Genomic DNA, 25,098 nt, shown 5'->3' with positions numbered 1-25,098 from the left:
ATATGGCCAATGTGTTGACTTGTTGGCAATTAGGGTCACTATGGCACCCAGTGTCACCTTTTGTGAGGGTGTGTGCGTGTGTGTCTGTGTGTGGCTCTTAATGGTTTATATCTGTTCACTGGACACTTCAATCTTGAAGGGTATTAATGGGGCAAGGAATTGCGTTGCAGTTTCTCATGGGAAGAAAATCTGTAAACGGTTATAACTAAAGCAACTGAAGCTCTCTCCATATTGGCTATCCTTTCCAACAATCAATCCTAAGGCCATAAAGCAATTAAAACCAATTGATTGCATATCTCATCTTTCTTTTGCCATCTTATATAACCAGAAACAAACCCAAACTGTCCCACTTCTTTCACAGAGTTTGCCTTTTGGCAAAGACAACATAAAACAAGCCATAGCCAGCGCCCACCAGCGTATAGACGGCATAAATTTCCCATGAGGTGCGGAAAATGCTTTTCCACTCATATGTATAAACACAGGCCATAAGCTACCTAAACTCATAATTTTAAGCTCCAGTTTCAGTTTCAGCTCTCGATAATCCTGCAGCGGCTACTGCTACTGCCATGTGAATGCCCCGCTGGCAGCACGCATACGCCATGTTGTGCACACACACCCAGTCCCAGTCGCATTCGCAGTCTTAGGCCCAGCCCAGCCCCAACGGCCTTTCTCAAAATATTGTACGACTTTTTACGAGAATACACGCAATATTCGCAGCGATATTTGCACTCTAACTAAACTGGTTTTAAGTTTACTTATTTCTCCAATCATATGTGGTAGAATTCGTGTGTAGAATTCTTAGTCCAGATTTGAGTTTGCAGATTCGAGCGCAAGAAACATAAAATCAGCAATTTTATAAATATGTTTGGCAAATTTTGAAATGTTTGCGCAGCGCAACGGCTGTGTACGACACGATCTGGTGTTGGCTTTTGGTCCGGCCCATTTGCGATATTGAATGAACGACAAACCATCTAGATATAGTAGGATTCGCTGATATACTCGAATGCGTATAAAGTTATATGTAAATGATCCGGCACATGGCTACAGCTCGAGCGAAAATCAAGATTTTTCAATTAAAAACCGAAAGGAAAGGGAGCAGAGGAGGAGGAGGAGAAGGCGGAGGAGTGTCGGGGCGATATTTGGGCGATGGATTTCGTCATGATGTTAAGTAGGCATGGTCGTGAGCCAGCACCATGGCCAGCTGTGACTCTATAAAATCTCCTGCTCTCTCGTTCCACCAAAATCTTACGCAACCCCTTTGCAGTCGCAGTCGTAGTCGAAGTGGAAGTTGCAGTTGCCGATCTGTGCGTGTGTGTGACAAATGCGTGGCCTAAACTAAAGTAAACTCGTCCAGCAATGCCTCTGAAGTAGGTTAAAATCGGAGCGCAGCTGACTGGTCACTCGATTTTCGGCTGTCTTTGCATTTGCAAATGTTGAAAAATTAAAATTCAATAAAATTGCGAAAACTGTTGCGAGTAACAGCTAAAAAGAAACAGCATACAGCACACCCCGCATACAGAAAAAGAAAAGCTGGGGCCGACAGCCCCAAAACATGTTTCATGTTCAATTAACAGCAGCGGCCGTAGTGGTTCACTTGGAAAAAGTATCGAAACTCTTTGAAGGAAGGAGTAGGACTCCATCCATGTCTTCTCCTCGACAGCCTTTCACTCTCTCACTCACAATTTTGGCGATTTTGCCGATGCTCCGATACCAATCGACGCATGAAATCACTGTCCAGCGAACTTAATTGCTTCACAAGGTTTATCTAGTGGCACTAGCTCTCGATCTGGATCGGCATTCTTTTCCAATTGCACTTTGGAGGCGATTGCGTGTCTTGGGTTTTGGCTTTGGTTTTTCTACCATTTTTCTGTGATTTTTCTTTTATTTTTTATGTTGCGTCTGGGCTTCTAATTGAAATGTCAACGCGTGTGCTGCTCAATCAATTTTCCAGCCAGCCAGCCAGCCCGCTTATGGCCGGATTTATTTTGGATAAAGCTTCGCCTAGATTTTACATCTGACTATACGGACTATACCAGGAGTTGCGCTTGGGTTGCGGTATGCGTTTTTTTTTTGGTGGTTTTTAATTGATTTACCCGGCATGCGGTGTCAGAGCAGACCCCGCAAGTCAGGGACAATGTGGCAGCGATGGCAGTTTGAGAGGTGCCACCAAACATGTGGCAGACCTCAGACTCTCAGACTTTGTAGACAGCTAATTAAATGCGGCCACAGCGATTGAGGGACGATGACAGCTAAGGTGGATACCACCGATGGCAATTGGCCCAGCTGACAAGCTTATTAATTAAATATAACATTTCTGTTGGTTAGGTTGGTTTTACACAGTGACAAGGATTTTCCAATTAATATTTATTATTTTGACACAAATTGCAGTGCATTTTTTGCATATTTCTTAGTCATAAAAGGAGCATTTTGTTTTTAGATCAATTTCAGAGAATTTTTAGTTAAAATTCATTGAATTTGAGAGGAGCTGCTGCCAAAATTTGTTTCCATTATCTAAGAAAAACACTAGAAAGATGTCTTCTTCGTCCGAGAATCGTTATGTTGAAAACATTAATCGTTGCGTTACGGATGGCCTTGTTAAGACTGCTGGCGGCATTGTGATGGGTGCCACAGTTGCCCTGTTGTTCACGCGGCGTCGTCGCTGGCCTGTCTGGATTGGAGCAGGATTTGGCATTGGAGTGGCCTATCGAAAGTGTGAGGAGAACATGAAGTCGTTGAAGTGAAGCTGCCGAGTAAACAGAGAAGAACCAAACGTAGGCAGCAAATTCTGCCAGTTGCCTAATTCCTTGTGCTGCGGGAAATTTGGGCATTTTGTGTTTATTCGGAATTTAAAATAATACAAAAAAGTTCTCTGACTACTTTAAGCATGCAATAATTATTTATAAAATTTAAAATCACTTTTGTAGACCATGTATTTGGTTCCCATGGAATTCCCTTAGAACTCTTGAAGCGAAACTCTTGACGTCAACCCCGCAACATACTTTCAGTTAGTCTCGAGTGTCAGATACATTTGTCATAATTAACACAGATTAGGCATTCGTTTCGGCATTCTCAATGAGTGCTCTGTGCTGCACTTGCTCCCACCTGCGGATCGCCAGATAGTCGTCGCGGCTAATCCAATTTAGCTAATCTCTGCCATAACTAGTTCGACCAGAGATCAAGTATTCTAATTACTTGGGGTACTCGTACACGTACTCGTACTGGCACTTTTTTGTCAACTCAAGATTTTTGTATGTTTTGCGTATGGCATTGACTTGGATTTGACTTGGATTTTCTTGCAATTTTGTTGCATAAATTTAAGTCTTGGCATGGACTCTGAGTGTGTGACTGGTGGGGCTGACTCCATCGAGTGCGTTACAGGGAGCAAAGTGTCAAATGAAGAGGGAGACACAAAAAATTGATTGCTTATATGCAAATTGCTCCCACATTGCCGTTGCATTCTAGGCGAACCAGTTTCTCATACTTCGACTGTGAATCCAATAAAAACTAAGCCGATTCCAAATGGATGCTCATAGACGGCGATCACAACTTACTTTTGCGCATTTTATGGTCGCGTGAGAAATGTCTGACAATCGCTAGAGTGCAGAAAATTCTCAGATTGATTCGCTCAAGCAGAGTGCATCGGTGTGTGCAGAGGCGTTGGCAACGCAAACGCTCCCAATTAAATAATTTACAATCTTCTAGATTAGGCGCCGCCTCCGATATGCCGACATTGAACGTATGTAGTTATGACTCACAGCTGCACTGCACTCATATCTGGTTGACTCTTGAGAGTTGGATCCGGTTTGCGGCTTACTGCAGTAGTTGGCCAAGCCAAGCCAAACCGAAGCCGATGCCGATCCGATCCGTTTTGAGTGGCGGGCAGTGGAAAAGCTGCCCCGCTGACACGCACACCTTTTAAGGATGCCCGCGCAGAGAACGTTGGCCAAGAGCAATTAGCTGGCTAAACAAATGTGAGACAATTCTCCGAAATGCCTGCATGGCACGAGCATATTGCATTCGGCATAATTTGCTGTCAAATTGTATGCATTTCAGAGCTACTACTGCAGTCTTGCTCTTACTTAACAGAGGTATTATGCACACGTAGGGGAAGTGGGGAAAAGCTGTAGTTAGTATGTGAATTGGTTTTTAATGGATCATTTATTAGATCACTGAACTTCCCTCAGACTATGCAATGATTGATCCATGATCTAATTCTAACGCACTGCTTTCCCAGCTCTAGGATAGAGTATTCCCTCGCTTAATTCGTGGACTCTTTTGTGGCTTTTTTGTAGTTGCGTTGCCGACTTGGAATAATTAATGCGAATTGGTGTTAATTTATGGTTGTCGCTTTCGTTGTTGGATGGCGTTGCCATGCCGCCGCATGGAATAATCAGAAAACTCAATTGGAGGTTGGGCCCCACTGCGAGAGACAGAGATCAGAAGTCAGAGATCGCTGCTATGCTTGTTAGCAATTTCCTGTCAGCCCACGAATTTCTTGCGTATTGTTCAATATAATTGTTTGGCCTGACTTCTATGATTTATGATGGTAAATCCCCGACAAGTGCAGCTGCGGAAAATCGGGGATTTGGTTTCCATTTCGGGGAGCGTTCGTTTAGAGACAAATTCATTTATTTAAAACACAACAACTAAACGTAGCAATAAATTAGGTCGAACAACAAATAAATAAAGAAGGAAACACTACAACAGTTCTAAGATCTACACTCCACGCAAATCTCGGTGGCTGCTGGCCGCCTTGAAGCTGTGCCCGCCCGCATACATGGGCACCATGTGCTTCTTGTCCTTCCGCACCATGCTCTGCACGAGGCTTGCTGATGCGACGCCTTGCTCATCATCGTCAACCTCCTCCTCAAAATCCTCGAACTCATCATCTAGCAGTTCGGGGAAGAGCACGGGACCTGCCTGCTGCGGCCGCTGGGGACGTGGCTTGGGACCCAAACCTGCCTGTGGATGCGGCCTCAGCTTTTTTGGCTTGCGCTGGAAATAGCTGGAGTATTCGGGGCGCACGTACGTCTTGGCCACGCCCTTGTACTTGTAGTGCTTCAGGCCGGGCGTGGTGTGCACCACCTTCTTTTGATGGATGTGGTTGGAGATGGGCTCCGGCAGGCTCTGGCGCGGCTTTGAGGGTGAGTAGCTGGTGTGCAGTGCCTGCTGTGGCGGAGATGCCTTGTGAATATAGTTGTGGGGCACCTCCTTGGGCTTGTAGTAGTCATAGTACGGATGCTGGTGCTGGTGCTGCGACTGCAGCGGGTGCTGGTGCTGGGGAGAGCTGGTGGTGTAGTGTGGTCGGTACTCCTTGGGTTCATTCACTATCACCGCCTTCCAATCGCCCTCCTGCACCGGATAGCTGGGCTGCAACTTCTGGGCATAGTCACTCTCCAACTTTTGTGCGTACTCATTCTCCAGCTTGTGAGCGGCAGCGATCTCTTTGTAGTAGTTGTCGCGGGCCTGTTGCAGACGATCGCGAATGCCCGGCTCCAGCTCCATGGGCACCTGCTTGATGCGGGCATGGGGCTTGATCTCCACCAGGCTGGGAATTTTCGGGTGTGAGTGGGTGAGATCTTCAATGGGCCGCTTCTGCTGCTTGATGTCCGAACTGAGAACGATGTGTTCCTGGTCCTTGCTGTAGTGATTGATCTTCGACTGGCTGGTGTCGTCGTTCACTTGATTGCTGCCCTCCGGCGTCTCCTCCGTGATGGGATGGGAATTGGCGCCCACCGTCTTGACAATGGCATTGAAGCCCTTCTTGGCATCTGCCGTGTAGTGAACGGTGCGTATTGAGCCATCCGGTTCGAGGATACTATAGTGACCCTTGACACCGTCCTGATCGCGTGATTCCCACTGTGACTTTACATCGCCCGTGTGCAGATCCTTGACGCCATAGCTGAACGCATATCCCGGATGTTCCTGAGGGCGAGAAAGATTAAAGACATTTCTTATTTAGCATCGTTGGCCAAAACGCACTGAAAGATACGCGTGTTTCTCGACGCGAAATCGCTCCCATGGCCCAAACCGCACCTCGAAAATTGTACAGCTAGACCCCAATGGCTATGTCAAAGTTTTCATGACAAAAAAAGAAAAAATTCCAAGCCAACGAAAAAATGAAATGAAACAAATGCAACTTTTTTGTGTCAAGGCAAAAATCGCGCTGTGCACAGTTTGAGAGCCACTGAAGGAGAGGCATTGGGTTGGGTTGGGTGTTCGGCACTCTGGTAACTTGGGGGATTGGGTGTTCTTTTGATCTGAAGCCGCCGTTGAAGGCAAAGCGTATTTAATTAAGTATTTAGTTGGACCTCATCGAAAGGGATCTAGATTTGATTTGATTTGTTAGAAAATCAACATCAGAATCCACATCAGAATATTTAAATAAAGTTGTAATCATATCAGTGCACTAATTACAGTGTCTAAACGCAAATGGCTTTCAAAGAATCTTAAATGACATTTTAGATTGTTATTTATGGGCAGCTCACCACGCATTAACCCCATAAAGCGAGCAACTAAATAGCCGTAACAAAAATTTACATAAATTCAATTAATATAAAAATGTAGAGCATTCGTTGTCATTTCGGACAAGTCGGCTGTATGTTTCTCTCCTTCACCGAGCAGTGAGTGTGGTGTGTGTCTCTCTGTGTTTTCCCCTTCTTTTTTGGCACCTTTTGGTTTTTAAGGCAAATTGCAAAAGTTTTTCGCATGCTTTGGCTCTGGCTTCAATTAAGCGCAGACGTCCATAAATGGCCACGCACAAAACGCATACAAATGCAGCAGCGATGCTGGTGCTGCCTGCTGCCTGCTGGTCGTGGTAGTTGGCTGCTGTCTGCTGCTGCTGGCTGCAGTTGTTCGCTGCCTATCAATTTTAACTCTCTGGCCGCTGTCGCTGTCCGGACAAAACAAATGATTACAAGCGAGTGTAACCTGAGCAGTCAGTCAGCTGTATATACTTTAAGATATATACATACATATATATAGAGTTTTTAATAAGAGTTGCATAAGTCAGAGCAGCGGGGCCACCCAGGAGATCATTGCGAGTAGCAAGCACCGCGCACTGTATGTAGTTCCACTCCCCAGTTGGTGGTCAATTGCCTGCTCTTTTTTGTGGGTGCGTGTGAACTCTAACTCATAAATTTATGAGATAAATGTGCAAAAATATATATGGTTGAACAATTTATGATTTGTCCGACTGGGCGTATGCGCAATATCAATCCACAATTACATGCAAATTACGCATACGCAGCGTTGTCAACATTTTGACAACAAATCGCACGACAGATCGTGGGAGCAACAGGTAACAGGCAAATCAAAAATAAATTTCTGACAATCCCGACAGTTCCAAAGGCGTTTACCCCATCGGCGCGACAGACAGACAGACAGACAGCATGGAAAACATTTTAGCATTTTTGTTGCTGTTGTTCGGAAAACGAAAACGCACCTTGTCACAGCCTGAACAGTTACAAAAGAAAAGAATTCAATCTTGCCACGGGGCCTCCTTTCGCTTCGCTTCGTTGCTGGAACGGAGACGGAGAGACAGAGATCTCGATCGAGATCGTAGGTGCAGCAGCAGGCCTTATATGGCGCCCCCGGGCTGTCGAATTCAACGATCGTGTGTGCACGCAAAACGCATTTTCGGCTACCGCCCCACCTGTATCCCCCCTCTCTGTCCATACCAGAAAAGACAATGGTCGGGGTCGGCCTGCAGTTGGGGCCTGTACGGCCAACAAGTTGATTTATGTGGGCGGCATCGAGAGAGATATTGAACATTTCGCATACGAGGTACGCATGGAACAACATTCACTTTCAATGGCGGAAAATGCGTTTTCCATGATCCAAAGATTAGCAAAGGTATTTATGAATCGCTTTTGATGTATTAATCGTTGTTCGTCCGGTCCATTTTCCGATAGATTGATCAAATCTTTAATTAACTGTGAGCTGTCATGATTTATTCGATTCAAAAGTCGTTAGGCGATAATTTTTTCGTTGCTGATTGAAAGAGCGGAATGCAGCGTACGGATTAAAGTTGTCTAATCAATGGCGATTTGTGGGATTGGCAATACTTCTGGGGGTTTAAAACGTTAATTTAGTTAATTCTCTCCTATTTCGCCATTAATCGAAGCACAGCCTCTCATTTTGCGCACTCTTTTTCAAACTTTGAGCCACAGTACCTGTGTGAATATGAATAGATATTCCTGACACACATTTTTTTAGTATGCTCAATGGATACACATGCGTAATATTTCCTTGGGGGCTGCTGTGTTGTGCTGTGCTGTGTGTTCACTTACATATTGCGGGGCATACTCCATGGTTTCATCATCGTCGTCGGCGACCACAACAGGTGCCCCGCCCCGGACTGCGTTCACGGGAGCGGGCCGTGTCCCCAGGCAGGCCAGGGCCAGCAGCAGGAGGAGGGCACGCAGCAGGGGCGGCAAATGGCTGGTTATCTGCAAAAAGGCATTTAAGCGAAATATGAATGCGTTTTTATCAGACGAGCGCTTAATAAACGGAGCGATAAAACGAGTTAAGCAAACACACCAAACAGTTAATAAATTGCCTACAAAATTATTACGCGAGCTTTGGCCGGCCCGGCCTGGCCAGGCCCAAAGGAAATCTGCGGGAGCAGCAAAAGAAAAAAATAAGGAGTCGCAAAAATTAATTGGACAACGAACGGAGGCCCCCAGTTAAAGTCCCAGCAGAAACCACATCCCAGACCATGTCATACAGCGTTGTGACAGTTGTCAAATGGTAATGGCAAAATACACCTTGCTGTCCAAAATTAGGCAGACAGATAGACACCGAGGCACATTTGTACCGCGCATATGACAGCGAATGCTTGTCTGGAGCCCGGCGAAAACTTTTGGAGATTGATGGCTTTGCTTAAGACCAGTAGCCTGACTCTGCGCTGATCTGCTCCGTTTCGTACCGTTCCTCTTGGCACTCTAGTGTGTCCAATCTCGATTTCGAGATGGAAACGGGTCTGGCAGGATGCCGACCATTTGCACTGTACAATTCAATTTTCCCAATTGCAATTGCCTTGCCATGCATTGGTTTCTTTTGAAAATTGCAAAATATTTTTTTGGATATTTCGATTTGATTTGATTTGATTTTTTCGGTTTCGAGATCAGTCGCAGTCATCGGATCGCCCCAGCCTCTCGATTGGCATGTGTCCAGCTCTGCCGTTAAGGGGGAATTGAGATTTGGCACTGACTCGGTTTAATTAGCACACTGAGAGCCCCCAAAGCCATGTGCATATTTGACGAGAATGGCATGTCAAGCATTTCGATTGATTGCTGCTTAACAAATTATTTGGAATCCGTTTTGACAAAGCAAAACGGAAACCATTAAAAAAATGAACATGATTCATTTGAAACAGTTTAATTACTCCAAGACAGCAACATAAATATTAAATTGAGGAAAGAAGTCCTCTAAATGCTGTCAATATAAGAAGTTGAAAATGTTTAAAAATTTCAAATTGATTTCCAACTGATTCTTATTCATGTTTCACTTTTGTTCTTTATGGTTTCCTATGGCTTCCTCATTGCATTATTGTCTTTAGTTTTGTGCATTTGCATTCGTGGACATTTGCACGACTTTCACTCAAAAGTGAAAGTTTTTGTTTGCTTAACTTTCGCTTGACATCTGCTTTTTGTTGGTCAATATCAACGCAACCCTTTTTTAAAAGATGGTTTAGCCCAAAACTTACATAAAGTCTCATTTTATTTAATAATTTCCTCAATTTGTATATTATTTAAAAAAACACTTGCACACATTCACTGGGCGTTTAAAAACGCTGGCAAAACGCGCTGCAGTCGCTCGACTGCTGTGTCTGCCGTTGGTGCTGCTGCTGCTCCTCGTCGTAGTCTCAATGTCAAGGACAAAACCGTAATTAAAGCGTTTGCGCGGCATTGCAAAAGTATTTATAGATGAAGACGAAGTCAGGCCCGGCACAAAGCTTCGGTTTCGTTTTCCCGGCGACAAGATTTTCCGGCTTCACCGGTTCCACTTCCACTGCCAACCTGCCAGAGAGACGTGCAACAAAAAAACAACAGCGATGCGCTGCAGCAGCTGCAGTGTGGATGCTGCAGTGTGGGTCGGCTTTGTCGCTTCCTAAGCCCAGTCTAATTGACAATTATTTGAAGCTCTCCGAGGCTCTCCGGTGCGGAGGAAACCCGTTTCGCTATCACGACTAGCTCCCTGACTGGCCGCCCGGCCCGGCCCGGCTTCCATTTCATTTCATTTCATTCCGTGCCACACCAATTTGGCCGTCTCAACTTTTGGTTTCAGCAGCAAGTAAAAGTCGTCGTTGCAGTTGCTGTGGCTGTTGCTATTGCCGTTACCACGTTGTCGTCGTCAACGCTTCGCTACAGCTGTCTAATGGCATTATAAAATTTATATCTGCCAGCATTACGTTTCGACTTTACATAAATTAATGGCGATTTGCTCTGCGAATGTGTCTCTGCTCTGCCTGTTAATCCTAGTTATCCGTATTAAAATCAAGTCGGAGCGACTATAACATAGCATTTGATCAATGGTGGTGAAGCTTTGATCGGGCCATTTGCCACAGCATGGCGAAATTTTCCCAGGCGGACTAAAACCCGACCGGATTATTGGCTTATCATGGAGAGATTTCCTTCAGATTTTCGTATTTAAATTCAAATTTTGATGGGCGGCTATTAAAACTTTTTGCTTATGTATTTCAATAAAAATACTGTATGTGTATAAAGAGCTGGTTCTGGGTCAGATAAATATAAATATGTACTCGTATGTTGTTCCATTGTTAGTGTATCGGTTCCGTCAATCAGTGCAGCTGCTTCACGCTCACATAGCTACTGGCATGACCGTGTCCGCCGTGTCCATAGCCGCCAAAGTGCGCCACATCATGTCCGTAGCCGTAGTCGGCCCCATAGATGCCGCCTAGCCCGTATCCCTTTTGGTAGACTTGAGGATGATGGGCGTGGCCTAGCTTCTTGACAATTGCATTGAAGCCGTTGTGATCGTCGGCTGTGTACTCCACGACGCGGGTCGTGCCATCGGCCTCCTTCAGAGAGTAGCTGCCCTTGACCTTGTCGCCGTCACGCGTCTCCCACTGGCTCTTCTGGTCACCAGTATGGGCATCCTTGACTCCATAATCAAAATGATATTTGGGATAATGGTGAGGTTCGTGTTTCTCGTAGCCGGCATAGCCATGGCTGGGATACCCGTGCCCGTAGACACCTCCATACGCACTGATCACGTCGTGATCGTAGCTGTATCCATGACCCTTGTGCACCGGCTCCTCGTGCTTGGTCACCACACTGTAGCTGGTCGCGTGTCCTCCATAGGGAGCTGCCAGACTTCCAACCACAAACATGCCCAGCACCAGAGCAGAGCAGAAATATTTCATTTTGATCGTTGCTGTCGAACCTTTGATGAGGTCTGCTGGTTCTTGGTGGGTTCTCTGCTGGTTTTTATAGCCAGAAACCCAAAGAAACCATCGGGTGGTCATTCTCTTGGCTAAGCCATTCACCATTCGTGTTGGCAAATTTATTAATTACTTTACTAATTCATAATTATCTACCATTATTGTTATTGGCCATTGAGCACCATAAAAAATCTAATAAATTTCACATTTGAGCAGAGCCGTTGCAAATGAATTTGGGCTGAACAGAACTGTAGGAATTAAATGGTGTGTGTAAAGTTCGTTGCTATTGCATTCCATTTTAGATTGGTAATAAAATAACAAACAGAAAAGTATGGTATTCGAATATTGAAAACTATTTTAAATACAAATTGGATGCTCTACACATGATAGGACAAGAACTATTGTTCTTGAAACAATTCTGATGTGATTTTGATATTTAAATCCATGATTGATTGATTTAACTATATTCGTTATTCGTTACACAATTCTCTGCAATATTTAAACCTTTTATGCCTCTTACAATGTAATTCTAGCAGTTCTAAGAAAGCGATCGCTTATTTCATATTTTCGTAACAATGACCCTCGCATAGTCATTATTAATCATAAATATTTAGAAAACATTAACCACTAGTTACCGCGTTAGCACCAATTCGGAAGCATTGGACCCCCCAGGTCGATCCACTGACTGCTCCACTGGATTGTCGGCCAGTCCGCCCTTCTCTGCCACACTCATTCTTTCCCCGCCACCCTGGTCGGTTGGCTGTCTCAAGGTCACGACGTAGTGAAGTCGATGGGGCAGGCAAACAGGCAGCAAGCAAAGAAACGCAGCGAGGCGAGGAGAGGCTTGGCTTGGCTTAATACTAATTTGAAAGCGGGCCACACTTGTTGATTGATTTCTAAGCAACAACAATAACAACAACAGCAACAACAAGCATTGCGTTTTTTATAGTTGGGCGATGTTCACGCCCAGTTTATGGTTGTTGTTGCTGTTGCTGAGTGAGCCACAATTAATTTGCCAATCGCCCAGATTATGAATACGAATGAGGAAAAATGAAAATTTGCACAAATATTTGAGGCATTTTTCGATCCATTTTTTTGGGGCTCTCACTTATTTTTTTCTAGCCTATTTAGCCTCGAGAGTAGAGTGTAATTAATGGACTGATAGAATGGGCAAAAAATTAGGTATAAAAGCATTGGGGAGCGTATGTTGGGCATCACAGTTCCAATTGCAATCTGGGCCAAGCAAGTCATTCAATCAGGCAAAAGAAATCAAACGAATATCATCTAAAATGGCCCAAAAGCTAACGATCCTCTGTGCCCTGCTGGGAGTAGCCGCTGCTAGCTACATTCCCCATGGCGGCTATGAGCACGGACATGCAGTTGGATACAGCATTCAAACGCACCACGAGGCGCCCAAGAAGTGGCACGATCATCAGGAGCAGCATCAATGGGCAGCGGCACCTCAGCACGGCCACCACTGGGAGGCAGCTCCTCAGCAGCAGTACAACCACTGGGAGGCAGCATCAGAGGCACTCCACCAATGGGCCGCAGCAGCTCCAGAGGAGCACGGCAAGTGGTCTTCGCACCACGAGGAGGAGCCGAAGCACCATCCGAAATACCAGTTCGATTATGGAGTCAAGGACACCAAGACCGGAGACATCAAGCAGCAGTGGGAGACCCGGGATGGCGACAAGGTCAAGGGAGGTTACACCATGAAGGAAGCCGATGGCCGCACCCGCGTCGTCGAGTACACGGCCGATGACCACAACGGATTCCAGGCCACTGTCAAGCACCTCGGACATGCCGACCATTTTGAGCACAAGCAGCAGGATCATGGCTACTCTCACGGCCATGGTCATGCCACCAGCTATGCGGATGTCAAGCAGGAGATCAACAGCAAGTGGCAGGACAAGAGCAGCAAGTGGTGGTAACAGAACTGACTAGAGAGAATGAACGAAAAGATGATTCCGACTGACAAATTATTGTAAATATTGACAAAATTATGAACTTTAGTTAAATACATCGAAGCAAAGTGCAAGAAAGTGCGATAAAAATATGTGAAAGTTGGTTTTTCCTCAGCTATACACAATGTTGTTTGGATTTTCCACTAGTTGAAGACTTGGCGCGCATATTCGAATAAATGAAATGTAACTTCAATGTAAATGTAGAAATTAGCCAGACACACTGGCGCAGTGCAGCGCTCAATTATGGAACTATTTTATTTTACAAGCCGTTCTCTACACTTGAACTGCTTGCTTGCACGCTGTCGTTAAGCAGTCCAACAGTGCAAATTTAAAATTATGCACCAAGCACTTAATTTAAATGTTCTCAGTCTGAGACGTGTGCGAATTGTGGGAAATAGTTTCTACACTTGGGGAACTTGGGAACACTTGAAAGTCTTTAAATAAGCTAAAATAAACTCCAAGCAAATGGCGCCCCACATCGTTTTTACTCCCAGTTGACAGTATTTTCATAAAAACATTGATGCAATGCCATGAAAAGCAAAGAATCTGCCGCTCGTCATATAAATTCATCAATTAAACATTAATTTATGCTTTGAAGCAAAGTTTTGCGGTCACATAAATCTGCGAGTGTTGTTTGTCCCAGACCCCAACCGCAACGATTGCTGCTGCTGACCTCAGGCCGAGGGCCAGAGCCCCAAAATGATTGAAGCCGTCTCGAAGGGTAAATTCCACTTCCAATGCTCGGAGGATAAGACTGCCACCGAAATGTAAATGATGTTGAAACATTTATTGGTTACACCGAGAACATTTCCAAGCCGCGCGATAAGCGACAAACTGTTGACAGTTGGGATTTGGTCTGGCAAGGGATATGTTCGCTCGAATTTATTTAGCACAGCCAGCAATTGGTGGCACAAGTGGAGTGTGTGTAAAATGTAGGGAAGGGATATCCTTTGCCTGTGGCTCATAATTTGCAGCTTCTCCACATACTTTTGGCCAGTTGGGTCTTGGACCGTGCTCCCCCTGCACCTGACGTTGCTTCGTTTTTATGGTTTCATTAAAAATGCAAATGAGCAGTGGAGATTGCAATCGTGGCGCTGGCCAGGCGACCAGGTGAGGTCAGAAAAAGAGCAGACACTGACACAGTGAAATTTATGCCAGAGGTTCAGATTCTGAAATGTATTATTGCCACTCTGGGGGCGAGTATATCGAATATCATGTGAAGTTTGTGAGCTGCAAGTAATTTATTAATTTGATGGGTCAAAGTTTTGGCTATCTTCAGCTAACTCTTGTTAGAGTTTAACACTGGATATATTATTTCTGCAAGTGTACCTCAATTGCATAGTTTATAGAATACTCGTACTCCCCCCGTATCCCACCCTCTTCAGCGATTTTCGTGCCACTATTTGTTTGCGGGGGCTAAAGGCGTTTGCCAGACATAGAGACCAGACCGAAAAAGAGAGAGCAATAGCTACAGAGAAGCAGATAAATGGAGACAGTACAAAAGCAACAGAGAAACAGAGAACTGCAGCACAGAAAGGCAGCTCGAAAGCTGAATTAAATCGTCGAAAGTTCAAAATGAATGAAAGCAGCGAACGACGAATAAATGAATGAAACGAAATGAATCCCAAAGGGGTGAACCGAATGCAGTGGGTGGGTGGGGAGTAGCGGATAGGGAAGCTGCAGTTGAAAAGAGCAGCTCGTGGGAAACTGTGGTCCTCTTTCGCCTCTCCCCATCAACTTGTTCTCCAGATGCTGGTGGTCCTTCTTGCTTGTTGTTATGACAGGCGGAGTTTAAGGAGGAGCCGTGCAAAGTTTTGCCTGATTTCGGCGACGCTCAAAGTATAATAATGTGACCCAACGACCCCTGCGATCCTCCTGCACCCTTTCTCCTTCTCCGAGTGTGGATGTGGGTGTGCGGCGTGGTCAGGGCCGGAGAAAAGTGTACGGCGGCGGCTGGTGCTGTTGCTGCTTCAAGTGCACACTTTCTCATGGCTTAGCACTTTGCTGCATGCCTCGTTGGCTTTTGTAGGGTGACGGCGGCGGTGGCTGCAAGAGGAAGTGAAGCGATGCCGAGCCTCACCGAGCCTTGAGCTGGAGACAGTGAGAGTGAGAGGGCGAGTGCGCGGGCGAGGAGCAGGAGGAGGCTTATGCAACAAATAATTTAATTTTATGCTGGATACAAACAGGCAACCGGCAAACGGCAAACGAATGAACGAACGAACGACAACGGAAATGCCACTTTACGGCCTGTTTGACGGAAAAGTGGACGTTAAGTTGTGAATATGATGATGGAGATGAAGACGAGGCCAGTTGATGATGATGGGCATGGCCGATGATGGCTGGGCTGGGCTAAAGGCAACTGAAATATTGCGCATACGCCCCCGTGGGACCTGCAGACACAGCGTGGACGAGGCGCACAAATGGCATTGGGGTCAAGCTATAAACTGGCCTAAATGTCATACCAACCGGAGATGTTCTCTATGGCACTTGAGCGACATCAAAACGAAGGATTAGGTTATAAAAATGTTGCCTTTTATGCCTTGATTATATCATATGAATAACATAATTGGATGATTGTATGAGTGGTTTAGTTGCTTGCAAAAGATTCGCTCTATAAAGGGTCGGAAGATACAAAAACTATTCAAGCTTCCTTTCTCTTTGAATGAAAGCTCTTGCATATACGCTAATTTCTGACGTTCTTTATTGGTAAATTTATTTCTTGACTTATCCCCAAAGCCTCTCTACGCCACCCCATTCCTCTTGCAGCACAGACTCTACCCCGATTTCACGCCCTTTTGGACAGCAGACAAATGCCTTCGTCAGAGCGAGCAATCAAATGGTTGAAGCGCAAAATATAAAACATAAAATATGATTAACATATCAAAGCCAACAAAAAAAGTTTCTGCCAACGCAGACACAAAAAGCACGCCATCCCCCGCGTATGATTGGGAGCGAAAAAAAAGGAAAAAAAGCTGGGAAAACAAAGGATAACGAAGCATGGAATTTGGGTCTGGCAAACCGAAACTGACCGCCTCATAAATTGCAACAACCACTACAACAATATTAATAGAAAATTCCGGCAACGAAACGGATCAACAAATGAGCAAATATCAAAACCTATAAAACCATTTAGTCAGATGAGCGTGAAATTTCACTGCCATCACAGAGGGTATTCATAATTTGACAGGGGTCTTGTGCCCCAACGACACAGATCACATTCCATGCAAAAGTTCTTTGAGGATATTTCTGCTTTTGGTCTGATCCACTTTAAAGATTGGCAAACAAGATGGGAATCATGGCAGAGCTGAGAAGTGGAGTGAAGTGGTCAGTACAGAGCGAAGAATGGCCACAAATTTTGCAACAACTGTGCGGCATTTTATGAGTGTGCCACACCCACATACACGCAGAGAGGCAGAACCCAGTGGCAAGCAGGCTGGCAGCCATGACACTTTTGGGGCAGCGTTAAATAACATTTAAACACAGGCCCAGGCCACGTACCAGAGGCGGTACGTGTGTGCATGGGCTTTGGCCTGGGCTGGCCGGGTCTGGTCTGGACTAGAAGGATGCGGGCAGGCCAACATGACGCAAGGAGGCCTTGCCAAAGCAGAACCAAAACCAGAAACATTGGCTTCAGTTTTTGGCGGCTCTTCCTCTACCCCGCTTCGCCGACTCTCTGCTGTTCTCCAGGCTTGTCCAGTCGCTGTACAGGCATGTCCCGGGCTGCTTATGATGGCAGGAATTAAATTTCATTTAATGTGCCGAAACTTTCCACACACACACACAGAGGCCCGGTTCCCCACCCCCCACACACATGTGGCAGTGGCGTCTGTGGCAGCATTTTATGATAACAAAAGCAGGTCAAAGTGGACGCCAAAAGGCAGCCACACACTGCCTCTGCTCTGGCCGTGCTGGTCAGGCTCAGGCCTGACTCCTTGCCGCCTGCAACAGCAGCCAACAAAAAATATGATTATTTTGCGTAATTAACCTAAAATTATATATGTACGAGTATTTATGTACTGTGTCAGTCGGAGATTTAGCCCGAAGGTCATCCTTGATGGCCATTAAAAATGCTTTAATTATGGCCCAAACAGATGTTGGCCAAAGACAAAAGAAAACTTTTGCTAATGGGAGAACATTAAGCGGAATTCGAAATGCGAGGAGCATTCTGGTTTAGGTTTTCACAGTAATTTCTTAGAGAATTTGGGGTATTGAGACGTGAAAATTCCCGCTGGACTACTACAGGGAATAAAGGAAACTTCTGTCTTCAGTTTTCTTTCACATTTTTATCACTAAACTTCCAAGTAATCATATTGGTATGATATGTTAACCATCCCATTAGATGGCCCGTCCCTCGATCAAACACTTTACTCATAAACCTCTTACCAGCCTTCCACTCCATCCTCCCAATTGTGTTATTAAGTCCGCACATTAAGTGCTTTAGCTTGGTCAGCTCCATGGCTGACTTCGTATTTTTGCATAAATCCCCGGCAGAACACAGAAGGAATCCTGGGCCAAGAAACTGCAGCGGCAGGCTCAAAAAATAAATCCCGTTGCTGTGGGTACTTCATCCACCTACTGTTCGTGCTCAGTATTTGGCCAAAAAGCCGTCTACCACAAAATGGTCCACTTAACGCTTGACTAGGCACAAGGTCGGCCAGCAGAATCAACAAAAGCTCCGCTGGAGCTGGGCAGACTTTCGATAATTGGAGGGGACGAGCCACCGGACGAGCTCTCCAGGGAACCAGGGTTTCCCAAGGATAAGGGCCAAGAAATTGGCATGGAATAGCACGCCGCACTGTTTGGTGCCGCTCAGGTTGGAGGTGGTTTTCGGTGTGGGTTATGCCTGGAGCACTAAATTACGTTTAGTGGGTTAATAAAACGGCAAGCACTTTTATGCAAATTGAATTAAATGAAAGCCGAGGCCCAGGCCGGTAGCATCTCTACCAGCAGCATCCGACAGCGGTCGGGAATAGAAAAACATTTAATGCATTATTTATAAAGGATTATCAGGATTCAGGCAGGAGAACTCGTAACCCTGGGCGTCATGCTTGGCAGCAGAAGCAGGAAGTCAACCTCTGCCTAACGAGGACAACTAATTGCCACTGACGACAGGAGATCTGCCCCTCCCTCATCTCTGTTTGTCTTCAGAATTACATCTCCATTGTTGTTGCCTTTAATTATATGCATTATGAGGCGCTCATTAACAAAGCAAATGAAGAAAAGTCGAAGGGTTCAGCTCCGTCGGAGCACTGAATGCCAAAAATGAAATGAAAGCTCCACCCCACTCCGGATGCAAAACATATAATTCTATAAAACACCTGTGCATGTGTGTGTGGGAGTGTATCTACTATGCATATGTGCATGTGAGTGTGAGAGCGGATGCGGGTAAATATAATTTAAATTTATAAAGCCACAAGAAATGTTAAATACAAAAGCGAAATGGAATGCCTACTGCCATACACTTTACCCAGGCGATAATTGCTTAAAAGATATTTAAATAGGAAACGATTCATTATCAGTTTATAGAGAATGGAATGTTATTATGCGGAAATCGCTTTAATGATTACAAAATTGATTATGATCTAGGCGAGAGAACTGACAACTGGCACCGCAGAATCGGTATACCCTGCGATTTCAGGAGCTTCCCTGACAGCCTTGCTATGAGGCTTCCTGTCGCAATACAAACACCTACACATGTGTATAAATGTGAATATAATTGTGGGCGTTCGTGTGTTGCTTGTTTGTGTTTTTGAAGTGAAAGGAAAGTCCTTTTTTCTTTTTTGTTTCGCTGGAAATGAATATATACGAGGAGAGCCCATATACGAGTATGCATGACATTTTACATAATTAACTGACAATGGGTTTATGTACACAAACAAACAAACAAGCAAGCAGACATGCATACAGATGTATTTATGTAAATATGTACGAGTATGTATATGCACTTTAAACATACATATGTACATAACCTTTCCCCTGTCACTGCCCCTGCTACTGGCTACTGGGCTTCTGGCTTCTGGCTTCAGGACTCTGTTCACAGCCAATTCTCAAAGGACTTAAGTTAATTATCACATTTTTTACACACAATTTTACTTTACATTGATGTCATGCACAACAAGAACGGTGTGTGTGGGGGGGAGGTAGGGTGGAGGGTAGACAGCGCTGGCGAGGGACGGGGGCAGGGTCAGGGTACAGCAGGAGTAGCGGGTGTAGGCCAAGCATTAAAGCGTAATTATGTGTATAATTTTCTGTAATTTGCTATGAAAAGCTTCGCGGTAACGCATGAGATGAACGCATTTAACGAGACCTACGCCCCCGCCCCCATCACACACTGACCCCATCCCGCAGGCTATCAATCCAAACGAAAAAGTTAAATAAACTCATTAATATGCGACCATCAGGCCAGACATTAAATGCGACCTGTAGATGGGTAGATGGTGTCACAGGACGCACGCTCTGAAGGCGAGTCGGATGTGCAAAACATCATAAAAGGTTTCCCTTTTATTGAAATCGACAATCCAGATATTCCCTTAACTTTGATATTGCCTGGGTAGATCCTCATTCTGCGCGGGACCCTCATCATCATCATCATCCGCATCACTGATGATATTTCCATCCTCATCGCCAAAAAGCCTTCGCTCAGCGATTTCCATCTAGGTCTGGAGAATAGCTGCTATCGTGTAGGTCCTGGATATGCGTTTCCTGTGCTGGGCCTGCGCCTTGCGCTCACGTTCCTCGGCTTCAAGCATAGTTACCAACTTGGATTTCACAACATGGTGTCGTCCCCGCTTGAAACGTGCTGAAGCAGCTGCAGCTTCCCTCAGGTCCAGTTCGTTCTTGATGTTCTCAGCCACGGTGCGGTTCTTGCGCCTGTAGCTGGGCTCACAGCCAAATGTTGAGCGTACGACCCTGATGGTGTCGGCATACTCGACGCGAAGGAACTCCCAGAATGTGATCTGATCCTTGCGGTTACGATCGCGGACTGCCTTGGCTGCGGTAAAGAAGTTGCTGAGTATCGACACGAACACGTTCGTCAGCAGGATGGCAACAGTGAAGGACATTATGGCGTAGATCAGTATGCCCACTATTTCGCCGCCGCTGAACAGATCGCTGGGGTCGACGTGGCTGGTGAAGCCAAAGGAGAAGCACATGATGGAGGCCAAGGCGTTGATCAGGCTCCTGAAGTTCTCATTGTTGTTGCCATTGATGCAGACCGTGGCAATGCCGAATCCCATCATGAAAATGCAAATCACAAAGCCCGTGCTGAGGAGCGCATTCGAGGCCAAGGACAGGGTCATCGTAAAGATCTGAAAGATGCTGGCAAACTGCATCACTTTCCACAGCCGCAACGTGATCAGGCAGACGAGGAAGCCCATAAAAATGTTTTTCCAGTCGTTAAGGCGCGCTGGCACCCGGAAGTCAATGAAATCATGCGTGCTGGCAACCTCTAATATTTTCATTAGATTGCCGACAATGTTCGCCTTCATACTCATCATGCTGATAACTGCTATGCTCAGCATAAGGATCAGCAGGTCCACCTTCACCCAGAACGTTCTCAATCGTTTGGGCTCAAACCACAAGGGCACAATCACTGCCGTTCCGAGCTGCAGCCAGATGATCGTATAGACTGAAGCAAATAAGGACGGGCCATGAAACGGTCTCCGGCGTCTTCGTCATGGATACAGTGTTGACATCCACGCTGCTGCGGATGATGCCATAGGGCAAATTCTCCATCAGTATGCTGCACACACTGAAGTAATCCGCATCCGTATTGTAGAGCGTGAAGTCGAAGAAGACGGCGGCGGTCAAATTGTCGAGCCAATTGTTTTCGTATAGATACGTGAGCACCTTCATGCTGTCCTTTCTGGTATGCCGCAACGTCACTATGTAGCCCTTCAGCTCGGGATAGCTTGAAAAGAACCCGTGCCTCCTAATGTCAATGACCAATTTCTCGAAGAACGAGTATCTCTGTCTCATTGGCAGCCATGGCAGAAAGATGGACCAGTACTTGTCGGTGTAGGGTTCGCGTACATAAGGCAGGCTCCAGCCATCGGAGTATTCCTTCTCGGTGTATTTTGTATCAGTCACTGCCGTATTAGTATTACGCCCAGCAGGCTAGTGCCATTTATTTGTTCCCAGTGCGAGTTTAGACAATGATGATCGTTTGACAGGAAGCCATTGATCAGCGTGTGATGGATGAAGGGGTACAGTTGATGCAAAAACATAAGGTGACTAACGCCAATCGAATCTTTGTGACTATACGTAATCAGGTTTGTGATGGTGTCCCAGTGGTGGTACCTGGACTCGTCCAGCGCCACAATTAAGACCAAGTGTATAAGGAAGACCTTTCCGTACACTCCCAGCTCGGAGACAATGGTCCTGTACTTGAGGTTCAGCTCCTCGTTGCGATGTCCCTCCGTGATCATTAGCTGACTGCGCAGGCTGCGTAGTCGCAGATTCAGATAATCCATGCGGTTGTGCTTCCTCGCAGTCTCGTCCGGCACAAACGGGCGCTGCAGCTTAGGCCAACAGGCCGCGTCAACGGCAAGTACCACAAATCTTATTGGATCGAAAATCAGGAATTGAAATAACAGTGCCACCAGGAACGACACCAGAATCGCCTTGCATTTTTTATCCTCGTGATAAAAACCAGAGCCATACCATGTGATCAAGAAGCACATTATGATGACGAAAACAGTGACCACAAATATCGGGTGACACGCCATTTACCTATTATTTTTATACCCGGTACTCGAAGAGTAAATAGGGTATATTGTATTTGTGCGAATAACGGTTGTATGTAACGCACAGAAGGAAACGTTTCCGACCCCATAAAGTATATATATTCTTGATCAGCATCAATAGCCGAGTCGATTGAGCCATGTCTGTCTGTCCGTCTGTCCGTCCGTCCGTCTGTCCGTCTGTCCGTCCTGATGAGCCTAGTACTCAGAGACTATAAGAGCTAGAGCCACCAAATTTTGCATCCAGACTTCTGTATGCTCACACTGTTACAAGTGTATTTTAAAAAATTTCAAGATAGCAGAAAACTAAAAACGCCATTCCGTAGGGAATGACCATATCTATCAGATCACCAAATTGGGATACGATTGGATCATTATTATAGCCACAATGAAGAAATTAATTTGCAGTGGCCAAACCCACCCCGTCCCGCAGCATTCACACTCTGCTTCGCGATGTTTATGGCCTCTGCCCCTGACACTTCTCTGCCTCTGTCTCTGTCTCTGCCACTGCCTCTGCCGCGACTCTCTCCACCGTCTATAGTATAGACGGGTTCAGTACTACATCTGCACTTTAGCGGTTATTTGTCAAATTTTACATTTTTTCTTCATCTGTCATCTACATCAACAACACTACTCACGCCAACACGCTCCTTTAGCTCGCCACCCTCCCCTATAGAGTCTATAGTATAGACTCTATACTACCATAGTATATAGTATAGTATAGTATACTATATAGTATAGAGTCTATACTATAGTATAGACTCTATACTACCATAGTATATAGTATAGTATAGTATACTATATAGTATAGAGTCTATACTCTATACTACCATAGTATATAGTATAGTATAGTATACTATATAGTATAGAGTCTATACTATAGACTCTATAGGGGAGGGTGGCGAGCTAAAGGAGCGTGTTGGCGTGAGTAGTGTTGTTGATGTAGATGACAGATGAAGAAAAAATGTAAAATTTGACAAATAACCGCTAAAGTGCAGATGTAGTACTGAGTGCCGGGTATAAAAGTTGTGACGCGTAAGAAGCGTCTCACACGTCCCTTCTCGTTTGGATTGTGCTTGGGCGAAAAATATATTCCGTTTCCCTTGACTGACTTAAGGAGTTTAAAAGTAATAGATTTTCAATAGCTCACTCGATAAAATGGAACAACGCCTGGGCGGGCTCTCTCTTTTAATGATTCCCAGATGAGTGCAGAAAAGTTTCAATTAATAAACCAAATTTACTCCATAGTCTTATTGAACCTTATATTTTATGCTACAAAAGATGCCTGCCAAGTACTCAAAATATCCTGAATGATTTTGGGCAGCCAATCCATTCTGCCCTCTTCCACGCGAAGCTTTCATTGCCTTCACTTTTCATTTCATGTCCCTTAGCAACGGCCATTTCCGCTATGGCAACTTTTTCCCTAGCTCCTCAGCCAGTGGAAATCTTTTTCCTTTATGCAAATTGGCAGGTCACACCAATTGAACTTTAATCGCTGCTGACTTTTGTCATTGCTTTATCGTTTAGGCGACAACACAGAGGGCCTCCTTTCCCCTCCCCCGACACACAGATGACTCTCAGGCGCTTGAACGTTGCCAAAAATAGAAAAAAAGAAAACGCGGTTCAGACGTAATCCCTGAGCGCCACTGGGGTCCGGTCTGGTTCTGGCCCTAGTCGGGTTCGGGTTCGGCGCTCTTTGTCTCATTGAATAGCCGCCGGCCACGCCCCCTTTGTGTCCGCCAGTCCCCGATCTGTGTGTGTGTGTGTTTAACTACGCGTGTTCGAATTTTTATGTTCGTCAGTTAGAAATTTTCGGCCATTTCAGCGAAAATTTAAAAAAGAAAATCCACAGACAGTGTCCATTGAAGAGAGAGAGAGAGAAAGATGGAAAGAGTGGGAAAGAGCGAGAGCCGAGGAAAGATGTGTCGTACAAATCTTTGAAATTGCTCCACCGAGAACTACTTTCAATGCGTCGGAATCAATAAATTTTCCGAGCCATTCGCGGCACGGTTTTGTCTGACAATTTGCCGGAATCTCCTAGATATCCCCCTGGTGCCCTGCTCCTCTAGCTTGCCCATTCTGGACATTCCAGTTCCCTCCCATCCTCCATCTCCATCTACATCCATAGTTTGTGCTGTCGGTAATCGTAATTGCGGGTCTGATAAATATTAATGCCAGAGTGTGGATGGATTCTGGTGGCTGAAGATGTTTTTAGGAGCCAAAACGTTTGCCCATTTTAGCCCGTTTGTCTAATGCACGTTTTATGGGGAACTTAGCACGTGTCTACCACTACTAACCACCCCCCACAACCAATCCAACCTCCCCTCCACCTTTGACCCGCAAGAAATATTTTATTTGAAAATATTTTTCAGGTTTTTTTCTTTTATTTGTGTTGGTTGCCATTTTCATTTTGCTGCAGCAGCAGTGGCGCAGTGGCCATAAATTTCAGTGAAAGTCATTAGCAAATAGGCTTAAGAGAGTCATTCAGCGATCTGAATACAAATTCCGTGTGTGGAGTGGGGGGAGCATGTGTCTGTTTGGGTTGAGAACTAAGATTATAGAATCGGAATTTGTTTATACGCATTAGAATTCTTTAGAATCGATAATGGGTGTCGCAGGGGTACACAAATATTTGCAAAGGAATTCAAGTTACTTGGAATTATACATATGTACGTAAATGTATTTTTATTTGAAAATTATAATGTAAAATTTTATTAACTTTAGTGCAGAAAATTGTGTTAAGGTTAAAACTTCAGTTTTCTTAGGAAGAGATTATAATTAGAAAAGGAATTCCATTTGCATGGGAACATGTCGGTATTGTTTATCAAAAAACTGTATCTGTTGAAGCATGAGGAGTGTAATTGCATAATATGTAATGGCATGTTATTGAAAGAAATGAACAAATATATATTCGTATAAAAATAGATAATGTGAGACTGAGGAAGTACGTTCCACTGAGGGGAACTTTCTACGGAAAAAAGTAACG

At 45.2% G+C, this 25,098-nt stretch overlaps 4 protein-coding genes across 4 annotated transcripts; 1 reads left to right on the top strand and 3 right to left on the bottom strand.

Moving 5' to 3' along the window:
- Positions 1-4,611: 4,611 nt before the first annotated feature.
- LOC117894257 lies at positions 4,612-9,739 on the bottom strand. The gene is made up of 3 exons (XM_034801211.1): positions 9,710-9,739; positions 8,292-8,450; positions 4,612-5,925 (listed from the first exon to the last, which is right to left on the bottom strand). Exons 1-3 carry the CDS (start codon positions 9,719-9,721, stop codon positions 4,717-4,719), a joined length of 1,380 nt encoding a protein of 459 aa, XP_034657102.1. The 5' UTR covers positions 9,722-9,739; the 3' UTR covers positions 4,612-4,716.
- Positions 9,740-10,673: 934 nt separating this feature from the next.
- On the bottom strand, positions 10,674-11,408 carry LOC117894264 (adult-specific cuticular protein ACP-20). Its single transcript, XM_034801218.1, has one exon. The coding sequence runs from the start codon at positions 11,387-11,389 to the stop codon at positions 10,805-10,807; it is 585 nt and encodes a 194-aa protein (XP_034657109.1). The 5' UTR covers positions 11,390-11,408; the 3' UTR covers positions 10,674-10,804.
- Positions 11,409-12,638: 1,230 nt separating this feature from the next.
- LOC117894263 lies at positions 12,639-13,433 on the top strand. Its single transcript, XM_034801217.1, has one exon. The coding sequence runs from the start codon at positions 12,697-12,699 to the stop codon at positions 13,336-13,338; it is 642 nt and encodes a 213-aa protein (XP_034657108.1). The 5' UTR covers positions 12,639-12,696; the 3' UTR covers positions 13,339-13,433.
- A 6,591-nt stretch (positions 13,434-20,024) lies between these two features.
- Positions 20,025-22,052, bottom strand: LOC117893333 (polycystic kidney disease 2-like 1 protein). Its single transcript, XM_034799923.1, has 3 exons — positions 21,524-22,052; positions 21,028-21,458; positions 20,025-20,975 (listed from the first exon to the last, which is right to left on the bottom strand). Exons 1-3 carry the CDS (start codon positions 22,050-22,052, stop codon positions 20,025-20,027), a joined length of 1,911 nt encoding a protein of 636 aa, XP_034655814.1.
- Positions 22,053-25,098: the final 3,046 nt, after the last annotated feature.

The sequence above is a fragment of the Drosophila subobscura genome, chromosome J (genome assembly GCF_008121235.1).
Source record: "Drosophila subobscura isolate 14011-0131.10 chromosome J, UCBerk_Dsub_1.0, whole genome shotgun sequence".
In the NCBI taxonomy this organism is placed as follows: domain Eukaryota; kingdom Metazoa; phylum Arthropoda; class Insecta; order Diptera; family Drosophilidae; genus Drosophila; species Drosophila subobscura.
Note: the sequence above shows the minus strand (reverse complement) of the source record. Positions and strands in the feature narration are given on the sequence as shown.